Below are 20663 nucleotides of genomic sequence, written 5' to 3' on the forward strand. Positions count from 1 at the left end.
TGTGAATCTATTTATGGATTCTGTTATTCAGTTTCACTGATCTATTTGTTTCTCTTGATGCTTATATCACACTGGCTTGATTATTATAGCTTTACAAATAAACCTTAAAAGCAGTGTAGCTTCTCTAACTCTGTTCATCTTTTCCCAAGTCAGTTTGACTCTTCTACGTCCTATACATTTCCATATGAACCTTTGAATCAGCTTGTCAATTTCTACCAAAACAACAACAACAACAACAAACCCTTCTGCTGGGATTCTGAATGAGATCATCCAAATCTAAAGATCAATTTGGGGAAATCATTTTGACAGTTTGTTATCTTTCAAGGGATTTGTCCATTTTTTCTAAGTTGTCAAATGTATTGGTATGAAATTATTCATAATATTCCTTTAATAGCTATAGAATCTACAGCGATGTTACCTCTCTCATACTGATACAGTATCGGGAATTGGTAATTCCTTTTTTTTTTATTAAGATTTTATTTATTTATTTGACAGACAGAGATCACAAGTAGGCAGAGAGTCAGGCAAAGACAGAGGAGGAAGCAAACTCCTCACCGAGCAGAGAGCCCGATGCGGGGCTGGATCCCAGGACCCTGGGATCATGACCTGAGCTGAAGGCAGAGGCTTTAACCCACTGAGCCACCCAGGCGCGCCGGGAATTGGTAATTCCAGATAATTGGCATCTCCTCCCTTTCTTTCTCTGAGAGGTTTATCAATTTTACAGATCTCAAAGAACCAGGTTTTCATTTCACCGACTTTGTTTTTCTATTTTCTATTTCATTGATTTCCACTCTAGTCTTTACCATCTCCTTTCTTTACCAGCTCCTTTCTTTGGCTCTTCTGGATTTCATTTGCTCTTCTTTCCCTAGTTTCTTAAGTTAGAAGCTGAGGTCATTGATTTGAAACCATTCTTTCCCAGTAAAGATGTTCAATGTTAAAAATTTCTAAGTATTACTTTAGCTGTGCCCCACAAATTCTAACGCATTTTCATTTTATTCAGTTCAAAAACACTATCTAAACTTCTCTTCTGGTTTCTTCTTTTACCCTTGGGTTATTTAGATGTCTGTTATTCAGTGTCCAAGTATTTGGGTATTCTCCAGTTTTCTATTACTGATTTCTAATCTAATTCCACTGTGGTCAAAGAACCATATTGTATGCCAGACCCTGTGAAAAGTATGTAACATGCTTCTCACTTAATCATCAGTAATAAAAAGTAAATCAGGAAAAGATCCAACTGAAAAAGTCTCCCACTGATGAAAAAAAAATAGTAAGAATGGTAACAACATCATAAGCCAAAAGGCCAGCTAAAAGATAAGTGGAAAGTAACAAAAATTAATCTTAATACTAAAATATTTACAGATGAACTGATGTCCAGAATTTGCTTCAAAATAATATAGGGTTAGGGAGAGTGGACGGGAGCAGATCGAATGGCACTGGTTGGGGGTTGAACTGAAGCAAGATGATGGCTTCATGATGATTTCCACACTATTCTTTTTACTTTCCAATAAAAGGGTTTTTTAAATTTTAATATTAGCACTTAGTGAAACCTAGATAAAAAACAGTAATAGCTTAAACACTATTCAAGAGAAAGGCTTGCTACCAGTGCCTTCTATGTGTGTATAGAAAGTCTGCTTTTAAATGAGATGACAAGTGTATATATAGGGTAAGTATGAGTCACTGGAGTTGGCCAAAGAAAACAGTGTGGGTTTCAACAAAGTGAGGAGGTGACATAATTGCCCAGCAAAAGAGAACAGAATAACACTGTGAACACATATATTCTATTTATGTCACAAAAGTCTCTCAATATATTTCAAATTTTCTTCTAAATTAATTTCATCTCTTTTCAAAGATAATGCCTAGCATTTTTTCCCAAGAGGAAGTATCTTCTTCATAACCTGTACTATTTTCAAAAATTGGCTGTTCTGATAACTATAATACATACTGTACTCTTTAACTTTCACTATGCAGTGAGGAAAACAAAGCTTCCTTTTGATCTATGATTTCTACTTTCATTACCAAATGACCAGAGTTTTATGAAAAGAAATCATCATACTGGAAAATTAAGAAAGTGTACTAATTACGCCTATCATATCACAGCAAGAACTTCATGTGACCAAAAAAAAAAAAAAAAACTTATCAGGTGCCTACCACATGCTTGGTGTTAGGGATACAGTAGGGAACAAATAGGCAAGGTCTCTAATATCCCTGGCTTCTAAAGACCCACCCCCTACCAAAGTACAGGAATAAGAAAATTGAGGTTCAGAAACCTTAAATGATTTTGTCCATGACCACACATTTCGTCAGCGATAGGACCCGTGCAAAACACTCCGGAATCTCAGGGCAAGGTGAATTTACATTATAATTTGAAATAGCTTCACTTGATACTACATCCACAGGTCCACAAAACATACAGCACTTCATTTCTAGGAAGCCTATACTGAAGAAAATAATGTTAAAGCACAATCACTTCTAACTTCCATATGTGAATAACAATTTTACCATCAATATGAAAGCTGAAACTTTACATTTAAAAGGTAATTCTTTTGATGGAAAGAATTCTGGAGATGGTTGGTGGGGATGCTTGCACAACATTGTGAATGTATTTAATACTACTGAACTGTACCCTTCAAAATGGCTTGAGATGGTAAATTTTATGTTATGTGTATTTTACAATACAAAACTTAGTTTGAGAATTCCAGTTTTCTTTAAATCAAATAAAGCGTAGGCAAGGATATCACCTTGTGATCTCTTAAAAAAAAAAAAAAGGTACTTCTTTTTCTTAAAAAGTTTATTTATTTGTAAATAATCTTTACACCCAGCAGAGGGCTCGAACTCATGACACCGAGACGGAGAGCAGCATGCTCTTCCCACTAAGCCAGCGAGGCGCCCCTAAGAAACACTTATCCTTTTTTTTTTTTTTAAGATTTTTTTATTTATTCATTTCTGAAGAAGACAAAGAGAGAACACAAGCCGAGGAAGAAGCAGAGGGAGAGGGAGAAGCAGACTCCCCGCTGATCCAAGAGCCCAATGTGGGGCTCGATCCCAGGACCTGAAGATCACTACCTGAGTCAAACGCAGAGGTCCAACCATCTGAACCACCCAGGCACCCCCAAACAGGCACTTATTCTTGGTGAGAATGCCTAACCTAATCTAGTGGATCACAACAGTGTCCAGCTAATATTCTATTAGGGCAACAGGTCAGTCTGGAATATTCATTATCTAGTATTATTTTAAAAGGGTGGAGATCTTTTTCAAAATCAACGGGAAAGTTAATGCAAAATTAATGAAATGTTCGTAAGTAAAAGCTTCCCACACTCCAGAAGGCGCGCCGGGCGAGCGCTCGGTCACACTGGCGCGCTCCTAAGCATCAGCTCCTGCCCGCCAGCCCACGCTCCCTTCTCGCCCACTCCGGCCGCGCTGAGGGATAATGGTGCCGGCGACTCCAGCTCAACTTCAATTCTCCCACGCCCGCTGCAGCCCTCCACGTCAGGGTTTCCACCTGCGGGCGCCACGGCATCTCAGTCACGCCGACTGTCGGTTAACCTTCGCCCCAGCACAGCCGCCCTCAGCCCCGCCGGGAGCCCGGGAGGCCCGAGGCGCGTCCTCGGGACCCCAGGCCGTCAGGGCCGGGCGGCGCGGCGGCTCCCCGGGTCAAAGGCGCCGCCGCGGCCACACCCACCGGCTGCGCGGTGACAGCTCCCGGGGCTGAGGCGGGCTGTAGCGACAGGTGCAGCCGCCCGTTCCTCCCCTCCCCGCCCGGGCAGGCCCAGGTCTCGGCCCACCGCCCCGGAGCGCCCCCGCCTGCCTCCGCACGCACCACCTGTCGGTACGCCCGGCGCGCGGCCGGCGGCGGACGCCCAGCTCGGCTCCTGATGAGCGGCCAGCGGCGGCAGCCCGAGGTCCCGGGGGGATGTGAGCTTTACCGGAGAGTGGGTCCCACGCAGGCGGTGTCGGTGCTCTCAATCTCCTGCAAGATCCGTTCATGCTCCGGGACAGTCCCCAGACCATCGCCATTCTCCGCCATCTTGGCTGGAAGCTGAGGAGCCGGCAAGGCGCGGCGCCGCGCGGACAGCGGGGGCGAGCAGCCTGAGGCGCGCGCGCAAGGGGACGGAGAGGGGGCGTGGAGAGGGGGCGTGGAGAGGGCGGAGACAGCGCGGGGGCGCGCGGAGGGTGTGGGAGGAAGCTTGCGGGCGCGCGACCGGACCCTGGTCTCTGTTCTAGCACCTGTCAGAGCGCAGGGTCCTGCCCGCCGAGGCGAGGAATGAAGACACTTTGCCTTCCGCTCTCCCCCTCCCCTTGCTCCCAGTTGCTATATAGTGACTGGCCTGGCTTTGCCATACATTCTTCTTGTACTGTGTGTGCCAGACTCTGCTAATGCGCTCGAGATACCTTAGTAATGAAACAGGTCGACAATGAAATAATCACCTTCGATCTATAGCAAAAGCTACGGGAACATTTAACAAGGAGGTGATGTACACTCGGAGGTGGAGAATCAGAGAAGGAAAATGTACACTCCAGAAACTCAAAATTGTGCGTGGGAGTAATTTTTATTTTAGGAATGTACCAGCAAAATCCCAGTTGACCAAAATCCCCATGACTACAGCTCGGGGTGACTTGATGTCTCTCCCTGCAGGAAGTTTACAGTGGCCAGTCACCTTGGAAATAAGTCATAAGCACCAGGAAAATTAAGTGACGAAAAACTATGACACTATATGGCAAGGTTACATGAGAGGTCCAGAGCAACGTGTGATTTCATGCCTTAGTCCCTAAAATCCTTGAACCCAAGTGCCTTCCAGGGACTGTAGTTGGGATGAGGAGGGGTGGAAGCTCTGGAGAGGGGCAGGCATCAGAGAAATGGGAAAGAGGAAGTGGCTTTGGCAAAGTGCTAGTGTAGAAGAGTCCTGTTTAATGACTTGTGGGACACTGAGTAAACCAGTTTGTCATGACCAAAGCACCAACTGAGGAAGATAATCAGGGAGTGCAAACCTAACCCTGAGGGAGACCTGTTTTCCGGTCCCTATTAACCCAAGTTTCTGAACTACCCTTCCAGTGAACCAAGCTCCTTACTATCCAGCTGTGTAACTTAACCCCTTCAGTGAGCTTTTACTAGAAGATTGCCTCCATCCTTCTCCCCACAAAAATGTCTGGGAGGTGGTTTTACATGAGCTCTGGAGATTCGTATCTTCAATTTAATTCCCTGCTCCTTCATTTCAGAGCTGAGTGACACTGAGCAAGAACCTAGTATCTATTTCAGTTTCCCCATCTGTAAATGACCACAATTGTAGTGTCTTCCTCATATCCCTGTCTCATATTATATTAGTTTTCTATTGTTGCTGTAGCAAATTGCCACAAACTTATTAATACCTTAAAACACTCAAATTTATTATCTTGAGGTTCTGTAGGTTAGAATTACAACAAGGGTCTCACTGGGCTAAAATCAAGGTGTCAGTATGACTACATTCCTTTCTAGAGAATTCGTTTCCTTACTTTTTCCAGTTTACAGAGGCTACCCAGATTTCATGGCTTATAGCCCCCTTCCTCAGTCTTTAAAGTCAGCAACATTGCATCTCTCTGACCAGCCTTCCGTAGTCACATCTTCTTTAGTCACATATCGCTCTGATGACAGAGGCCATCAAAGATTCTCCGCTCTTAATGACCCCTGTGATTAGTCTGAATCCAACCATATCATCCTGGACAAACTTCCATCTTAAGGTCTTAACGTTAATCACATCTGCAACCTCCCTTTTGTGATGTCTGACATATTTACAGGTCTGGGATTAAGACATGGACCTCTTTGGGGAGCCATTATTCTGCCTGCCACATATAATAACCACTACTAACATATATAAATGCCCTCCTTTCCATTATTCTGAAGTTTCTGTCCTCCCTGGAAAATTCAACTCAAATATATCTCCTTCAGAAAAATTCCCCTATCTAATCACAACCTTCTCTAACTCCAGATTCAATTTAGCACATTTGTCCGCTCCACTACCAACTGTTTTAATAGTGTGCAGTTGTTTTGATTAGTTCCTTTTCATACATCTGCGAGTTTTGTTTGCTTTTGTACCCTTGGCCCCCAGGGAATCAAAATGCAACTGACCTCAGTACATACTGGCTTGGAAGATTAAGGAAACTCTGCTATATCCAACTGCCCATTCTACCAAGAACCCCATCAAAAGCCTGTCTCAGTGGTACAGAAGAATCCAGAGCTTCTCTGGGAAATCCGTTTTCTCGAGCTGCAAGAATAAGCAAAAACAAAAATATCTCTTCCTGAGCTCTCCAGCACTGTCACACTACATTAAAGACCTTAAGTTCAGAGTTGACTTTTTTTTTTTTTTTTTGGTGCAAATGGGAGAATGCTGGAGGGATTTTTGAAACCAGACAATGCTGAAGCTCGGAAGCCATTGGAAAGAATTCAGGACGAGTTAGAAAGAAGCATGCCAAACAGGTCTGAGGATAAGGTAGGAGTTTGATTAATCTGTGATGGGTAACAATTCGGAATTAGAACAATTATCAAATTGTAAAAAGTTTTTTTCAAATTTGCTCTATACATACTGACATCAAATGTAACATTTTATAGGGTTGTTGTCAGTTGCCTTAATAGAAATCTGTCATTATAACAGAAAATGTGTACCTCAAATTCCATGATCCCCACTTAAATCAAGGGCTTCAATCCAAGAAACAATATCTATAGACTTTTGGTTTCACCATGGTTGAATTTTATCCTTCAGTCAAGCCAAACCCCAGTACCTGGCCCCCACTGTTTGGGCCCTTCATGCTATGGTTTCTATTTAGTAAAAAACTGAGTTTTTTTCTTAGCTGACTGAATGTACAAGGATCGAGGCACCTGGTGTTAGCACATCTGAATTGGAGGTTCAGCTCTTGAGAGAAGAAAATAAACCTTTTGAAAATCGAGCCTGAAACCAAAACATATGAAATGAAGACAAATTTTATATCGTCCTACAAAAAGAAGAGGAAGCCAGTTCTCTCTGCAGGAAAGAGCAGACCATCTTAGTTCCGTCAATGTGCATGGCCAGAATTCATTATTCTGATGAGTAAAGCAAGGTGAAGAGAGCAGGGCAAGTGGCACAGGCCACCTTCTTATTTGGTGACTCTTTCCCGATGGAACATTCCTTTTCTGAGCATTCATTGCCCAAGACCTTCTTCTCTTCACCAATCCTGACATGATCCCAAACCTAGCCCCTCTCCTGGAAAGCCAGCCCTGCTTTGGCACTCCTCACTCCAGGCCTGTTTTGACACCTTCCCATAGAGATTACTTCAACATAAGCAGCAATATCTTCCCCTCAATTCAAGTCAAGACAGAAGGAAGTCCATATACCACTTCTCCTTCTGAAACAGCTTTTGCTGGTTCCCTTTGTGACTGCTGACAGTTCTGTTAGCATCTGAAGGTTTTGGCTAAGAATTTAAAGCTAAGTGTTCTAAATAACTATATATATTTTTAACTTCAGACATAGATATAACAAATAAATGTGCAAAAAAGCCTATTCTAATCCTATTCTAAGTGATACATTTCTAAAATATAAAGAATTTCAGCTATAGACCAAAATAAAACCACAACAGCTATTTATCGAACATACTTGTTAAGCCCTTTGTATCATCTAATTTAATCTTTACAAACTTAAACAGTAATTTAACTTAGAATTTAATTAGCACTAATTTTCCTTAAATCTAATTTAAACCTATGGGGGGTACTTTCACTATCTCCAGTTTAATATGAGCAAACAGACTTCTAGAAATTAAGTCACTTGTCGGGCCCCTGGGTGAGCTCAGTTGGTTAACTGTCTGCCTTCAGCTCAAGTAATAATCCCAGAGTCCTGGGATTGAGTCAGGCTCCCTGCTCAGTGGGGAGTCTGCTTCTCCCTCTGCCTCTCCCTGCACTTCCCACTTGTATATGCATGCTTTCTCTCTCCCTCAAAAATAAGTAAATAAAAACTCTTCAAAAAAGAAAAAGAAATTAAGTCACTTGCCCAAGGCCACACAGCTAGTGAGTTGAAGAAAATGGAGCTATCAACCAGTTCCTGTTTCTCCCATTAATTAAAAAAAAAAAAAAAAGTCAGCAAGGAAGCTTGTTCCAGTGTTGTTTTATGCACGGGATAGATAACCAGTCTGGTCTAAGGAGGTTGAGGGTTGTGGGGCACACACAGGCAGATTGCACAGAGATATAGGGTTATTTTGCAGTCAGTAGATTTTGACTTTCAGAGATCCACTCAAAATCTTACTTCAGGACTCCTGGGAGGAGAAAGGCAAACCAGGAAGACTGGCAGGACAGGAGATGCATTCTGTGTCCAGTAGGAAACTAACCCTCAAAGTAAGGATTTAACCTGTACATACACTCTTCGTCATTAACAACTTCTACTTTGAGCCACTTGTCTGCAGGCTCATAACCTATCTTGGCAAAGCTCCTCCCTCAGAAAAAGGTAATAGAAGGAAGCTGCCCTGGTCTGGTATTTAACTGCTTGGGTTCAAATTCCAACTCATCTTTTACTAGATGTTGGACCTCCAGAGAGCTAGTTAACTTGTCTAAACCTCAGTTTCTTCAAGTGTGAATTAGAGACAGTAACAGCTCCTAGCTCACCAAGTTGTGTGGGGATTAAAGGAGATAATATTTGCATAATGTCTAGCCCAGAGCTCAATTAGCATTAGCATTAGAGACCAGGGCTATCATTTATTTCAGACATGTATTTTGAAACCAGGAAGCCCAGAATTCAGCTTCCTCTTTGATAAAATACAAATACAAACCAGACACAAAAATGTACTTTTTTCTAATCATTAACCAAGTATCCTGGGTTTTTTCTTCTTTTTTCCAAGTATCCTTGTTTTATATCAGAATTTTCTGAACCTACCCTTCATTTTTTTGAATGCTCGATAGGTGGAAACTGCCTGAAATTTGCTTCCTGTTATAGAAACGGGACCATGTCCTTGTGTTAGACTCTTGGTTCCATATCCCCTTAAGTGATCCCTCCGGATCTCAAACAAGTCAAGAGTCTCTGCTGTCTTTGGAGGCAATGTTCCTCCTCTGAGGCACATATTGTGGAGGCAAACAGATCACTGAGTCTCTCTCCACTTCCTGGCACAGAGACAATGTCTGTTTTGTTGGCTGTCCAGCACAGTTCATAGTTGTGAAGTGAATGATCTGCATCCAGATACTTCTGATGTTAAGCATGACATGGTGAACCATGTTTCATAAGGTAGGACATCTCTACAGAACGACTCTCCTCCCCACTCCTAGAGCTCACTTCCTGATCTTCATCTTCTCAAGACTTGGCTAACATTGTTCAGATGTTTCGTAAGGAGTTTAAAAGCCCTACATATAGAACTGTAGAACTGTATCAAAATGTAAAGGAGAGGCAGTTTTTATACACTGGCTTTAATAACTAACCTTCCTGGTGCCTTTGAGCTATTCACTCTTTGGGGCCATCATGATGCGGTTGGGGGTGCAGTGGCCAGTCCTCCAACTTCTGCCTTGTTGGTGCAGTGACCTCAAGTGGCCACACTCTGTAAGTGCAGGAGGATATGAACCAAGCCCTGCCAGGCCTCAGAGAATTCCTGCTGTGAAAACTAGGTCCAGGAGTCTGTTGTTCCATAAAGATCTGGACCCCGTGGCAGAGAACAATAGAAGGAAATTTGAAATTGGAGCCAAATAGAGTCAGTTCATCGAAATATGGGCCAGTCCTCCGAGAAGTTCAAAAGTAATTAGCCCCAGGTTCCGTTCATTCAACAACCATTTTTACTAAATACTTGCTGTATGCCAGGCTGTGTGCTAAGCTCTTAGACAGGGCTGGTTCATCATATGCAACCAATGTGGTTGCTCTTGGCTTAATGCTCTGCTATCTCCATCTTGTAATTCCTTTTCTTTAAGATTTTCATTTATTTATTTGACAGAGAGAAAGAGATAACAAGTAGGCAGAGAGGCAGGCAGAGAGAGAGGGAGAAGCAGGCTCTTCGCTGAGCCGAGAGCCTGATGCAGGGCTCCATCCCAGGATCCTGAGAACATGACCTGAGCTGAAGGCAAAGGCTTAACCCACTGAGCCACCCAGGTGCCCCTCCATCTTGTAATTCTTAATAATTTCTGAACAAAGGGGCCTGCATTTTCATTTTGTATGGGTCTGGCCAATGATGGCACTAGTCCTACTCTCAAACAATGTCCTGAAAACTCCATTGGCTCACCCATACCCAAAATAGCCATTTTCAAGTCCATCGAGCAATTATTCTGAGTTCCATTCTAGCATTTCTTTCTTCTTCCCTCCCACCCCCAGCTTCTAACATCAACTCTTTTTCTTCTCTTTCTTCTCCTCCTTGTTGGTTTTTCTGTTCATTCTGTTCAAAGCACTCTCTATTCTTCATTCCTGTCCCACTTAGCTTCCCTTTATTCCTTTTGTGCTTTCTCCCTCTCCTCTCACATGTCTTATTTTTCTTCTCTCAACAAAATGGATTTAGAAATGTAACTAATGTAATGGAATGGAATAATAATAATAACAATAACAACAGCAGCAGCAGCAGCAGCAATAATAATAACTAACATTTATGTCCTGGCCAGTCTCTGCCCTGGGACCTCCCTCACCCTGTTTTGTTCATCATAGCACTAAATACAACACTTTTAAAAAATATATAAAACTATTGAGTACAACTTATCAGTATTTACAATAAACATGCAGCTGGATAACATTATGACTCCCAAGTTACTGTTTTTCCTGGTTTCTGCTGAACCAGTAACTCAAATAGTAAGAAGATTAAGCCTACATTTAAGGAGTGGGTTGGGGTAAAAACAAAAAGAAAAACAAAAACCAAGCAGGTCAAGAATTTTTCGATTACAGAAGTTTGTTCACCCATTTATTCCTACAGGTCCTAAATTGCCAGCATCTCTAACCATCTGATTATGATTAGGTTTTCACGAACAAAGTCTTAGACATTCTATGAATCATGACCTTTTAGCCCATACAACACAGGGATTTCAACTTCTTGAAAAGGAATGGTTCTGAGCACCTGGGTGGCTCAGTCAGTTAAGCACCCAACTCTTGATTTTGGCTCAGATCATAATTTCAGTGTTGTGGGATCGAAACCCGTGTTGGACTCTGCATTCAGCGGGAAGTCTGTTTCTTTCTCTGCCTCTCCCCCTGCTCATGCTCTTTCTCTTTCTATCTCTCTCTCAAATAATTTCTTTTAAATTTTATTTATTTATTTTGACAGAGAGAGATCCTAAGTAGGCAGAGAGGCAGCCAGAGAGAGAAAGGGAGCAGAGAGCCCAAGGCGGGGCCTGATCCCAGGATCCTGAGACCACGACCTGAGCCAAAGGTAGAGGCTTCAACCCACTGAGCCATCCAGGTGCCCCAAATAATTTTTTTTTAAGGGATGGTTCATTAGAAAGAAGCTTTAAATGTCCATTTAACTAGGTTTTGTTACTTAACTAAAACACACCAGGACTTATCTAGTTTTCTCATTTGGGTGGGGATTCTTGGCAGTGACAATATTTTCCTTCCAGGGATCTTGCAAATTAAATTGCATTTATGTGACTGTGGATATGGATATGGATTCTGATGTGGCTGCTTTTAAATTATCCAATTTAAATTATTTACATTATATTTAAATTTTCCAAGTAATTATAAAATTTGAAAGGTTAAGGATTCAGGAAAAATTTAAATTTAACTTGAAGCGATTTATTTCTTAGGTCGCTGAAAATGATGGCATCCTAGAAACACAGGCTTATCTGTGGTTATAAAATGTTGTTTTTGTTTTGGTGAATGTTGAAAAAGAAAAACCATTCACATATGTATTTTAAGTATAAACACACATACACACACACAAACCAAATAAACAAAAAACCCAGAATGGTCCTCAGGCATATAAGATTTAAACATGAATTCTGATTAACAACTATGAAGATTTCCCCCAACATTTTTTTTTTCACTTAATTTATTTACCTGAAAGAGAGAGTACAACCTGGAGAAAGGACAGAGGGAGAGGGAGAAGCAGACTTATTGCTGAGCACAGAGACAGCCAGGGTGCTGGATCCCAGGACCTCTAAGATTATGACCTGAGCCAAAGTCCCATGCTTAACTGACTAAGCCACCTGGGTACCCCTCCCCCAACATTTAGAAAAGGTGTTCTCTGATGCAGGGGAATAATATGCTGTCTTGTTTGGGGGCACGTGGGTTGCTCAGTGGGTTAAAACCTCTGCCTTCAGCTCAGGTCAGGATCCCAGGGTCCTGGGTTCGAGCCCCACGTTGTGCTCTCTGCTCAGTGGAGAGCCTGCTTCCCCGCCTCTCTCTCTCTGCCTACTTGTGATCTCTGTCTATCAAATAAATAAATAAAATCTTTTTTTTTAAAAATGTGCTGTCTGGTTTCAAATAGTCTTTTCTGATAAAGGAAGCAACTACAGAAATCTTTTATTTGTTCAAAGTAACCAGTGCTATAGATGCAAAAATCCCCAACAAAACCCCCAATACTACTTCAAAACAAACATATCAAACTTGATTTTCTTATTTCCTCATTTCTTATTTCCTCTTATTTCCTTATTTCCTCTTATTTCCTTAAGTCAAAAAACCAAGACCCAGATTTTATATATACACATATAAATGCCAAGTTAATCTCTCTTTATAAAAAGCAATTACAGGGCACCTGGGTGGCTCAGTCAGTTAAGCATTTGAGTCTTGATTTCAGCTCAGGCCATGATCTCAGGGTTATAGAATTGAGCCCCACATCAGGCTCCACAGCAGGGTGTCTCCTTTTCTCTCTCTGCCTCTGCCCTCTGCACTCTCTCTCCCTCAAACAAATAAATAAATTTTATAAATTTTAAAAAGTAGGGCGCCTGGGTGGCTCAGTGGGTTAAGCCGCTGCCTTCGGCTCAGGTCATAATCTCAGGGTCCTGGGATCGAGTCCCACATCGGGCTCTCTGCTCAGCAGGGAGCCTGCTTCCCTCTCTCTCTCTCTGCCTGCTTCTCCGACTACTTGTGATTTCTCTCTGTCAAATAAATAAATAAAATCTTTAAAAAAAAATTTTTTTTTTAAGTAATTACAGTTGGGGCACATGGGTGGCTCCATCAGTTAAGCATCTGACTCGATCTCAGCTCAAGTTTTGATATCAGGGTCATAAGTTCAAGCCCCATGTTGGGCTCTAACCTGTGTATGGAACCTCCTTTAAAAAAAAAAAATTTTTTTTTAAAGCAATTACAGTTTAAGGACCCTTCCTATTTGCATCTTTTGTCAACACCTAATCTGCCTCATCTGAATCTTTCCATTCATGAGAGACTTGAATTTTCCGCTGCTGTCTGTGGCACAAATTATTTGTTTGGGACCAAGACCTCTGACAAAGCCCCTTGGTTCATCAGCAACATCTCTTTTCTTCTTTGATTTACTATAATCAGCTTCACTATCAGATAAAGATTGTCTTTTTATACGATCTTTTTCTTTACCAAGTTTTGAGAAATAAGAAATGCTTCAATTAACTCTGGACAATCTAAATTTTCTCCAGGTTCCCAAGTATTGTCAGCATCTGTGAATCCCTTCCACTTCAGGAAATACTCCCCTTTCCCATTCACTACATGGTGGTCCAGTACTTTTTCCACCACAAATTCCACAGGCTCTGCCTCTTCTAATTTTTTTACTCTTTCCATCTCTTTCTTCCCCTTTTTTTAAATGAGAGTGTAGGGGGAGGGGCATAGGCAGAGAAAAGAGAAAATCTTAAGCAGACTCCCCACCCAGTGTGGAGCCCAAAGCAGGGCTTGATCTCGCGACCCGGAGATCATGATCGGGACCAAAACCAAGAACAGATGCTTAACTGACTGAGCCACCCAGGCACCCCTTCTTCACCTTTTTTTTTTTTCTTTCTTTTTTTTTTTTTTTTTAGCAATCTAGTTTAATTGGAGGCCATTTTTTATTGCAGACTCTAAGAGCTATTATTCACCACCCTAGTTCCAGGTCTGCAAGTGTCCCACGCCCTGCATGCTTCAAGCTCCAGCCATATCCAAGGGGGAAGGGCCTGGGGAACTGCCACAATACCACTTTTTTATTTGCTTCTTTTTAGCTCCTTCCACTAAAATACAAGTTCTAACAGCAAACCATTGACCTTCTAGACCCCAGCCTGCCATACCATAGGCACCCCATAAACATTTATTTACTGAATGAATGAACAGGTGAGGGAATGTGCATTTTCTATGTATGAGGCATTACATTAAATACATTTCATGACGAATTCATGTAATCCTTTCAGTAGATCTATTAGTAATGACAGATGCAAAATTTGAACCTACATCTTTCTGGCTCCAGAGTCCATTCATTTAACCGGTAAAGAAACAAAACTGTCTCTATGGTTAAAATACTTGGTTCCCAGATATAAAAATATTTTTTAGCTTCTCCCTTTGTTGCACTGAAGATCAAGTAGTGAATGATACTATCATTTAAATGTTCAGAAGTTTGACAACAACACAACCCACTCTCACTGGGGACTCGGGCTTCCCCGAGGTGCTGCTGACAGGTGGCCTCGGTCATGGTTAGCCCCACATTTATTCCCGGACTCCATATATATCCACAACATGTAACACACTACACCACTCTCATCAGAGATTAAATGAAGTCATGATATTACATTGGCGTAAAATATAAGCATTAGTAAATATGGTTTTGAAAAAGGGATGTTCTCTCTCCTGAATATAATACAACCAAAATAAAATTCATATTACTCAATATTTCCCACTTACTGAGAATTTCAAGATGTTGTGAGTGCTTGGTTATTTCAGTACTCTATACATTTATTAAATTATATTGGAATACATATCCCAGATGTAAATTAGATATAATAATAATAGCTAATATTTATTGAGCATTTACAATGTGCTAGGTAGGTACTGTGCTAAGCATTTTTATTTATTAACCATTTGAGATGAGTGGTATTATCATCTCTATTTTAGGGGCGCCTAGGTGGCTCAGTCAGTTAAGTGTATGCCTTCAGCTCAGGTCCTGATCTCAGCGTCCTGGGATCACACCCCCCAACTCAGGCTCAGCTCTGTGCTCAGCACCGGAGTCTGCTTCTCCCTTCCCTTCTATCTCTGCCCCTCCCCCTTCTTCTGCTCAAATAAATGGATAAAATCTTTTAAAAAAAAATTCTTACTCCTTATTTTACAGTTTCAGAAACTAAGGCCAAAATCAAACAACTAATAAAACCTGAACCTTTGATGTTAAGCAATGTACTTAATGAGGTATGATTTAATAGAAAGCTTACATTTCTGAAGGTACATGCAGCAAGAGCATTGTAAAACGTTTACAGGTGTTAACCAGTTATATTTTTTAGCATGTCATCCCAAGATTTTATTGTATACACAGCTTATTAGTTGGATTTTTTTTTAATGTTTTCTGTCCTTTCCTAAAAGCATGTTATCTTCATTCCTAAAAACATTAAAGTCAAAGAAATAACAATATCCTGTTTGCTCTTAAACTGGTTAAACTTCATGGTCAGCTTTTGGAAAAGAGCCCGAGAGAGTCTGTGAATACAAGTGTAAAACAATTATGTTATCATAAAACAATTACAAAAATTTCTTCTGGTACGTCATCTTGTACAATTCCCTTTTCCTCCTATTTTTCCCAGCCCTCTGTAAGGCCTTCTTTGGACATGTCCCCTTTCTCTACTTTGCAGCACCCTCAACCTGCCCTTATCTTCCCTCAGGGTCAGCTATAGCAATAAGACACGCTGTGACTTGTGAACCCAAATGCCTGCAGACATGCCGTGACTTCAGGACCTGTTCTAAGAGGCGAACAACACACCTGCAGGAGTCCAAGAGGCATAAAGAGCCAGGCAACATCCAGGTTGGAGTCAGGACCTCCAGGGTAAGGCAGTTCTAATGGGCAAGGCCTAGCAGCAGGAAGTTCTAGCGTGAACATGGTAAATGTTATGAACACTGCCACTGCCCTATAAGATGTCCTCGCCTGCAATCACTAACTTATCAAAACTACCTCAATGTGAGATTCAGGCAACCACTCCCGATGCATGGGGATTGATTTGCTGCTTGAGACCAGGTGCCCACCCTTGTTAAAGGAAGTTGGTGAGGCTTCCTTCCAATAAGGCCAGTGCTAGTACTTTCCTTTGGTGTGGCTCCAAACAGCCCTTAAGCCTACCAGGGACAAGCATGCCCCCAGATGCCGGGGCTGTAAGGAGCTACATCTATATATAGTTAAATCTATATTTAAGATATAAGATAGATATAAAGCTATATCTAAGCCAAATGGAGGGACTGGATTGAAAGTCAGAAAACCAAAAAAGAATGAGAAAATCCCATGGAAATTAGCATGTGGTGGTAACATGATGAAAATAGCTATGCCCAGGACAAAAGGGTTAGGGTAGCAAAACTAATTCCAGCTGCCACCTGCTGGTGAGTTTCAACCTACTAGCAATCCGAACACCCAAAGCAAAGCCATGCTAGGACAAGAGAGGCACTAGCAATAGATTTTCCCCGACATTTCTCCCTTTTCTCTTAAACTCACTCACCATCTGCATGGCTAATATCAAATACTGCTTTTCTATCCGGGAATTTTATTCCCAACTCCACTGTTAGAGCTGCCTGCGATGTCTTTAATGGATATTTCATTGGTAACACAAATCATGGAAAAATACAGTATCTCAGCTCTCCCCTAAAATCCCCTCCTCTTTAAACTTAATACTAGAGGCAGTGGTTCCATTTCACACAAAGAATGAAAACAAACACAGGACCTCAGAATCATCCGACTCTTGTCTACTTTTTCACACACATGCACACACACACACACACACACACAAAAGGGAGGGCCAAAGGAGTAGACCCAAGGTCCCACTGGGGGAGTCAGGCAGGAGATAGGCTGGACTCTCTAGGAGAAGCTTGCTCTGGGAGCAGCAGAGAGTTGAGTCAGGAAGAGGGGAGAATGCAGATAGGCAGGGAGAAAGAGACTGTGGGCCACCGACAGTACCCAATGGTATGACTCTTGGTCTCAGCAACCCCCCACAATGCATCAGGCAGAGGAGACCCAATAGCCCATATGGTGTGCAGGGGTGAGCACTAGGAAGCTCGGTCCGTGTGAAGGAAGAGATGCTGTGTCACCCTTAAATGCCCGAAGCAGACACCATTTCTGAGTCCTGAGACGCTGAGCTCTGGTGACATCACCTTGTTAGAGAAGAAAACCCCACCTGGCTCTGACCTTGCGCAGGGCACCTCAGACTCCCGACCTGGAAAATGGAAGGTGGGCAGGGGAAGGAAACTAACAGAGTTGAAGATTTTATGACAGGAAATGTTTGTTGAAGCAATGCCTTCCTTCTTTGACAAGGAAAAGTGAACAGGAGAGCTTCAATTCCCAGGTGCAGGGATTTTCCTGAGAATGTTTCTCTCCTGTATTGCCAGCCCTGTCCTCTCAATGCCCTAACCCTTTCCTCACTGTCCACCCCACCAGTCTGCATGCCACCAAATCCACTCTCCACCGTGTCTGCCTTTATAGCTCGTAGCCTTCCACTACCTCCACTTCTCTCCTCAAAGGATGACTTTCTCTCTCAACTGCCTCCTTTCTTTTGCTTCACAAAGTCACCGTTACTTCAGAAGCTCATACAAATCAGTGAACCAATATTTATCTAGCTACTCTGTTGGTAGAATCTTCTGCAGAGGATACAATGGTAAAAGGAAGATACATTCCTGGCTTCAGGAATCTTTCCACCCGAAAATATTTCTAAAATTACAACACACACATTTTAAGTCAGAATAAATGCCCTGGATTCTTTGCGGCCTTCAAAGGATGGATATTCACATGTGGCTGGGGGATCACAAGAGGCTTCATAGAAGAAAGAGCATTTGAGTGAATAATAATAATGATGATAATAATAATAAACAACCATGGACACAAGAGAAAGAAAATCTCAGGACACATTTTCAAATAGTAACCATTCTAGTTCAGCCAAAATGGAAGTCCTGTCTTGATTTTTCCAGCCCTCATATTTGACCACACAAGCTGATGTGTTCTGTAAGAACAGTGGAAGAATCACTGACACTGGAACATCAATGACGTGCATACGCATGAGCAAAAAAGCATCGAATGCCAGTCTCAGAAGTCTTCATCTAATTGATTAAAGCAAAAGTTTAGGAAAACTAATGCTGATTAATATTGTCCCAGATAAAGTTTTATTAAGAGCTCTGAGTCTACCCTCCAAATAACATTGGGGTGTTTTAGCAGGAGCCTTTGCAAAAGAACGTTCTAAGCCCTTGTTCAATAACCCAGACACTGTTACCCAAACTAACAGTGGGTACTGCATGTCCACTCTGGTGATGACAGGGCAACACCCGGAGAATATATCAGTGTTTTCTCCCCTCTTAAGGGTGACACTGGGAGAGTGCTGTGAGGGCCAGATCTACACTGATTTCTTCTTTAGGAAGACCAGATACAAGACCAGGAATATTTACCCTAACAACAGAGGGTAGGAAAGCTCCATGATCCAGAGTAGGAAGGCAGGTCCAATACCAAGCAAGACTAGCCAGAAAGAGAAGGCCATGGTTGGATGACCTGTGTAGGTGTTAACCATGGTTGTAAGACCAAGGGAGAGGTGGAGAGGGTTGGGGGTTGAAGGCCAAGAGGTTCGAAAGAGCAACAGCAGCAGAAGCTACAGTAACTAACATGTGTCTAGGTTCCCCTCACCTATTTGTTCCCCCTTGGACTTCTGATCTAGCCATCATGCAAATGTATAAGTTCTGAAAGGTGCTGGTACAGGATAAAGTTTGTTCCATATGGAAAAAATGATTGAGTTTCCCATTAGTAAAAAAGCTCTGGTTCTTTCTACCTATTAAATAGGATAGAAATTACCTTCCCCTCTTCATGGGATGTTCATGAATGCTTGGATAAAATGAAAGTGTAAGGAAAAACTGTAATAGATTTGTAATTATTTTACAACTGCACCTACATATTGATAATCTAAGAATCAACCAACAAATATCAATGCCTCCCCATGTCCCCAAAAGTACCCTAGGCCCTTTAAAGAGATTGAAAATATATTTAGTGCAAAATCAAATTTAAATATTTGGGAGAAATTTACTCAGATTTAAATTATAATATATTTCAAAGCAACTTGGCCCTGGGCCCTTTCTGAGGATGAAGAGACAACAGCACTCCCCTGCCCCAAAATCCTTTAATTTAATCAACAAATATTAGTCAACAAATATTTACTGACTGTTGCTACCAAATTCAGTGATTGCCATTCCCAGACTGATAGGTGTCAGTTACAGGCAGGCGGTCAGAAAGAATTAACTTCTTAAAGCTACCCTTTTAACATAAGGATACCTGGTCTTTCATTTCAATCCTGTTCTTAAAAATATGCGAATTAATCCTCATATTTCCAAAGACACTATTTTTAAATGTTATGTGGAAATTTAAAAAAATTCACATCTGAGAGGTCACCATATACCCGAGTAGCAACAACGCAAATAAACATTTTACTTTTTTCCCCCTAAAACTCACATCTACCCAAATAGAAATTGGTTTTACTGATATGTCTTATTGTTCTCAATGTTTTTCACTAAGCAATATTTTAGGGAAAACCATTGAAATCTCATATAAATGAAATGGGATATCTATTTGGCAACGGCAAGATGCCCTTTTTGATCTCTTGAAAGTCATTTCTATTTTTTAAACCTTGTGGTGCTGAATCAGGAAACAAATATGCAAAAAGAGTCAATTATTTATTGTAATTTCTCTAAAGATAAGAACAGAGGTAGAGAATTGGTATATACAGATTGTAATTCTTTTTAATGAGAAGCAGCATTTTTTTAAAGATTTTATTTATTTATTTGAGAGAGAGAGACACAGCGAGAGAGGGAATGCAAGCAGAGGGAGTGGAAGAGGGAGAAGCAGGCTTCCTGCTGAGCAGGGAGCCTGACCTGGGGCTCTATCCCAGGACCTGGGGTTCCTGACCCAAGCCCAAGGCAGCCGCCTAACGTCTGTAACACCCAGGAACCCCAAGAATTGTATTTATTTTTCAAAAACTATTCTTTATGCTGTTATAGAGAAAAGCATAAAAAGATGTGAATAAGCCTGCCTTATCACCACTGAAGGAGGAAAATATATAAAGGAGCCCTACCTTAAAGTCGCTTCAATGGGCAGCTCGAAAGACTGAATCTCAGCCAGGACATTCTCATAATTTTGATCTGGGTCTTCTTCCAACATTGCTTCACATGCCCCTGAGTTTCCAGCTGCAGACATCAGGTTTTGAGTGCAAAACAGTTGTAATTCATGAAAGAAATATGGTTTTGGTTAGAATTATTATAAGCGTTCTGTGTTCACCCAGAGTAGCAGCAAAAACTGAGCTCACAGGCTGACTTCATGCTATCAAAATCTTTGCTTCCAAGAATGTGGCACAGCTGTTGCTGTCCTGTCGCTACTTATAACATTTTACTTATTATTAACCTTGACACAGTTCAGAAAGTTCCTGCCTGATGTCTGCTATGTTGACTTATTTGCTTCTCAGAGATAGTAATTGCAAACTTGGGTAGGAATTAGAACCGTTACACTATACAAAATTATTAAATACAATTGACTTGTCAGGGCACATATTTTAATATTATTTATGCTAACTACATAATCAAGCCATGCTCCTAGTGAATCCTGCAACTATACCCTTGCCCACAAAGTCCCAGCAGGTGGCTTGTCCA

The 20663-nt window shown here is 41.6% G+C and overlaps 1 protein-coding gene across 4 annotated transcripts in view; it reads right to left on the reverse strand.

The window, feature by feature from the left end:
• EXOC6 (exocyst complex component 6) overlaps positions 1-20314 on the reverse strand; it is a 252592-nt gene extending 232278 nt beyond the window's left edge. Inside the window, exon 1 of one of the 4 annotated variants that reach the window (XM_004749653.3) lies at positions 20093-20310. In XM_004749653.3, the coding sequence (XP_004749710.1) occupies positions 20093-20214 (122 nt within the window). In that variant the 5' untranslated portion in view covers positions 20215-20310. Of the gene's footprint in view, positions 1-3923; positions 4087-20092 lie in introns of those variants that run through there. The other 3 variants (XM_004749654.3, XM_004749656.3, XM_045069028.1) reach the window with 3 other exon arrangements.
• Between the last annotated feature and the right edge of the window lie 349 nt (positions 20315-20663).

Source organism: Mustela putorius, unplaced genomic scaffold, assembly GCF_011764305.1.
Source record: "Mustela putorius furo isolate JIRA1106 unplaced genomic scaffold, ASM1176430v1.1 tig00003909_pilon_pilon_pilon, whole genome shotgun sequence".
NCBI lineage: Eukaryota > Metazoa > Chordata > Mammalia > Carnivora > Mustelidae > Mustela > Mustela putorius.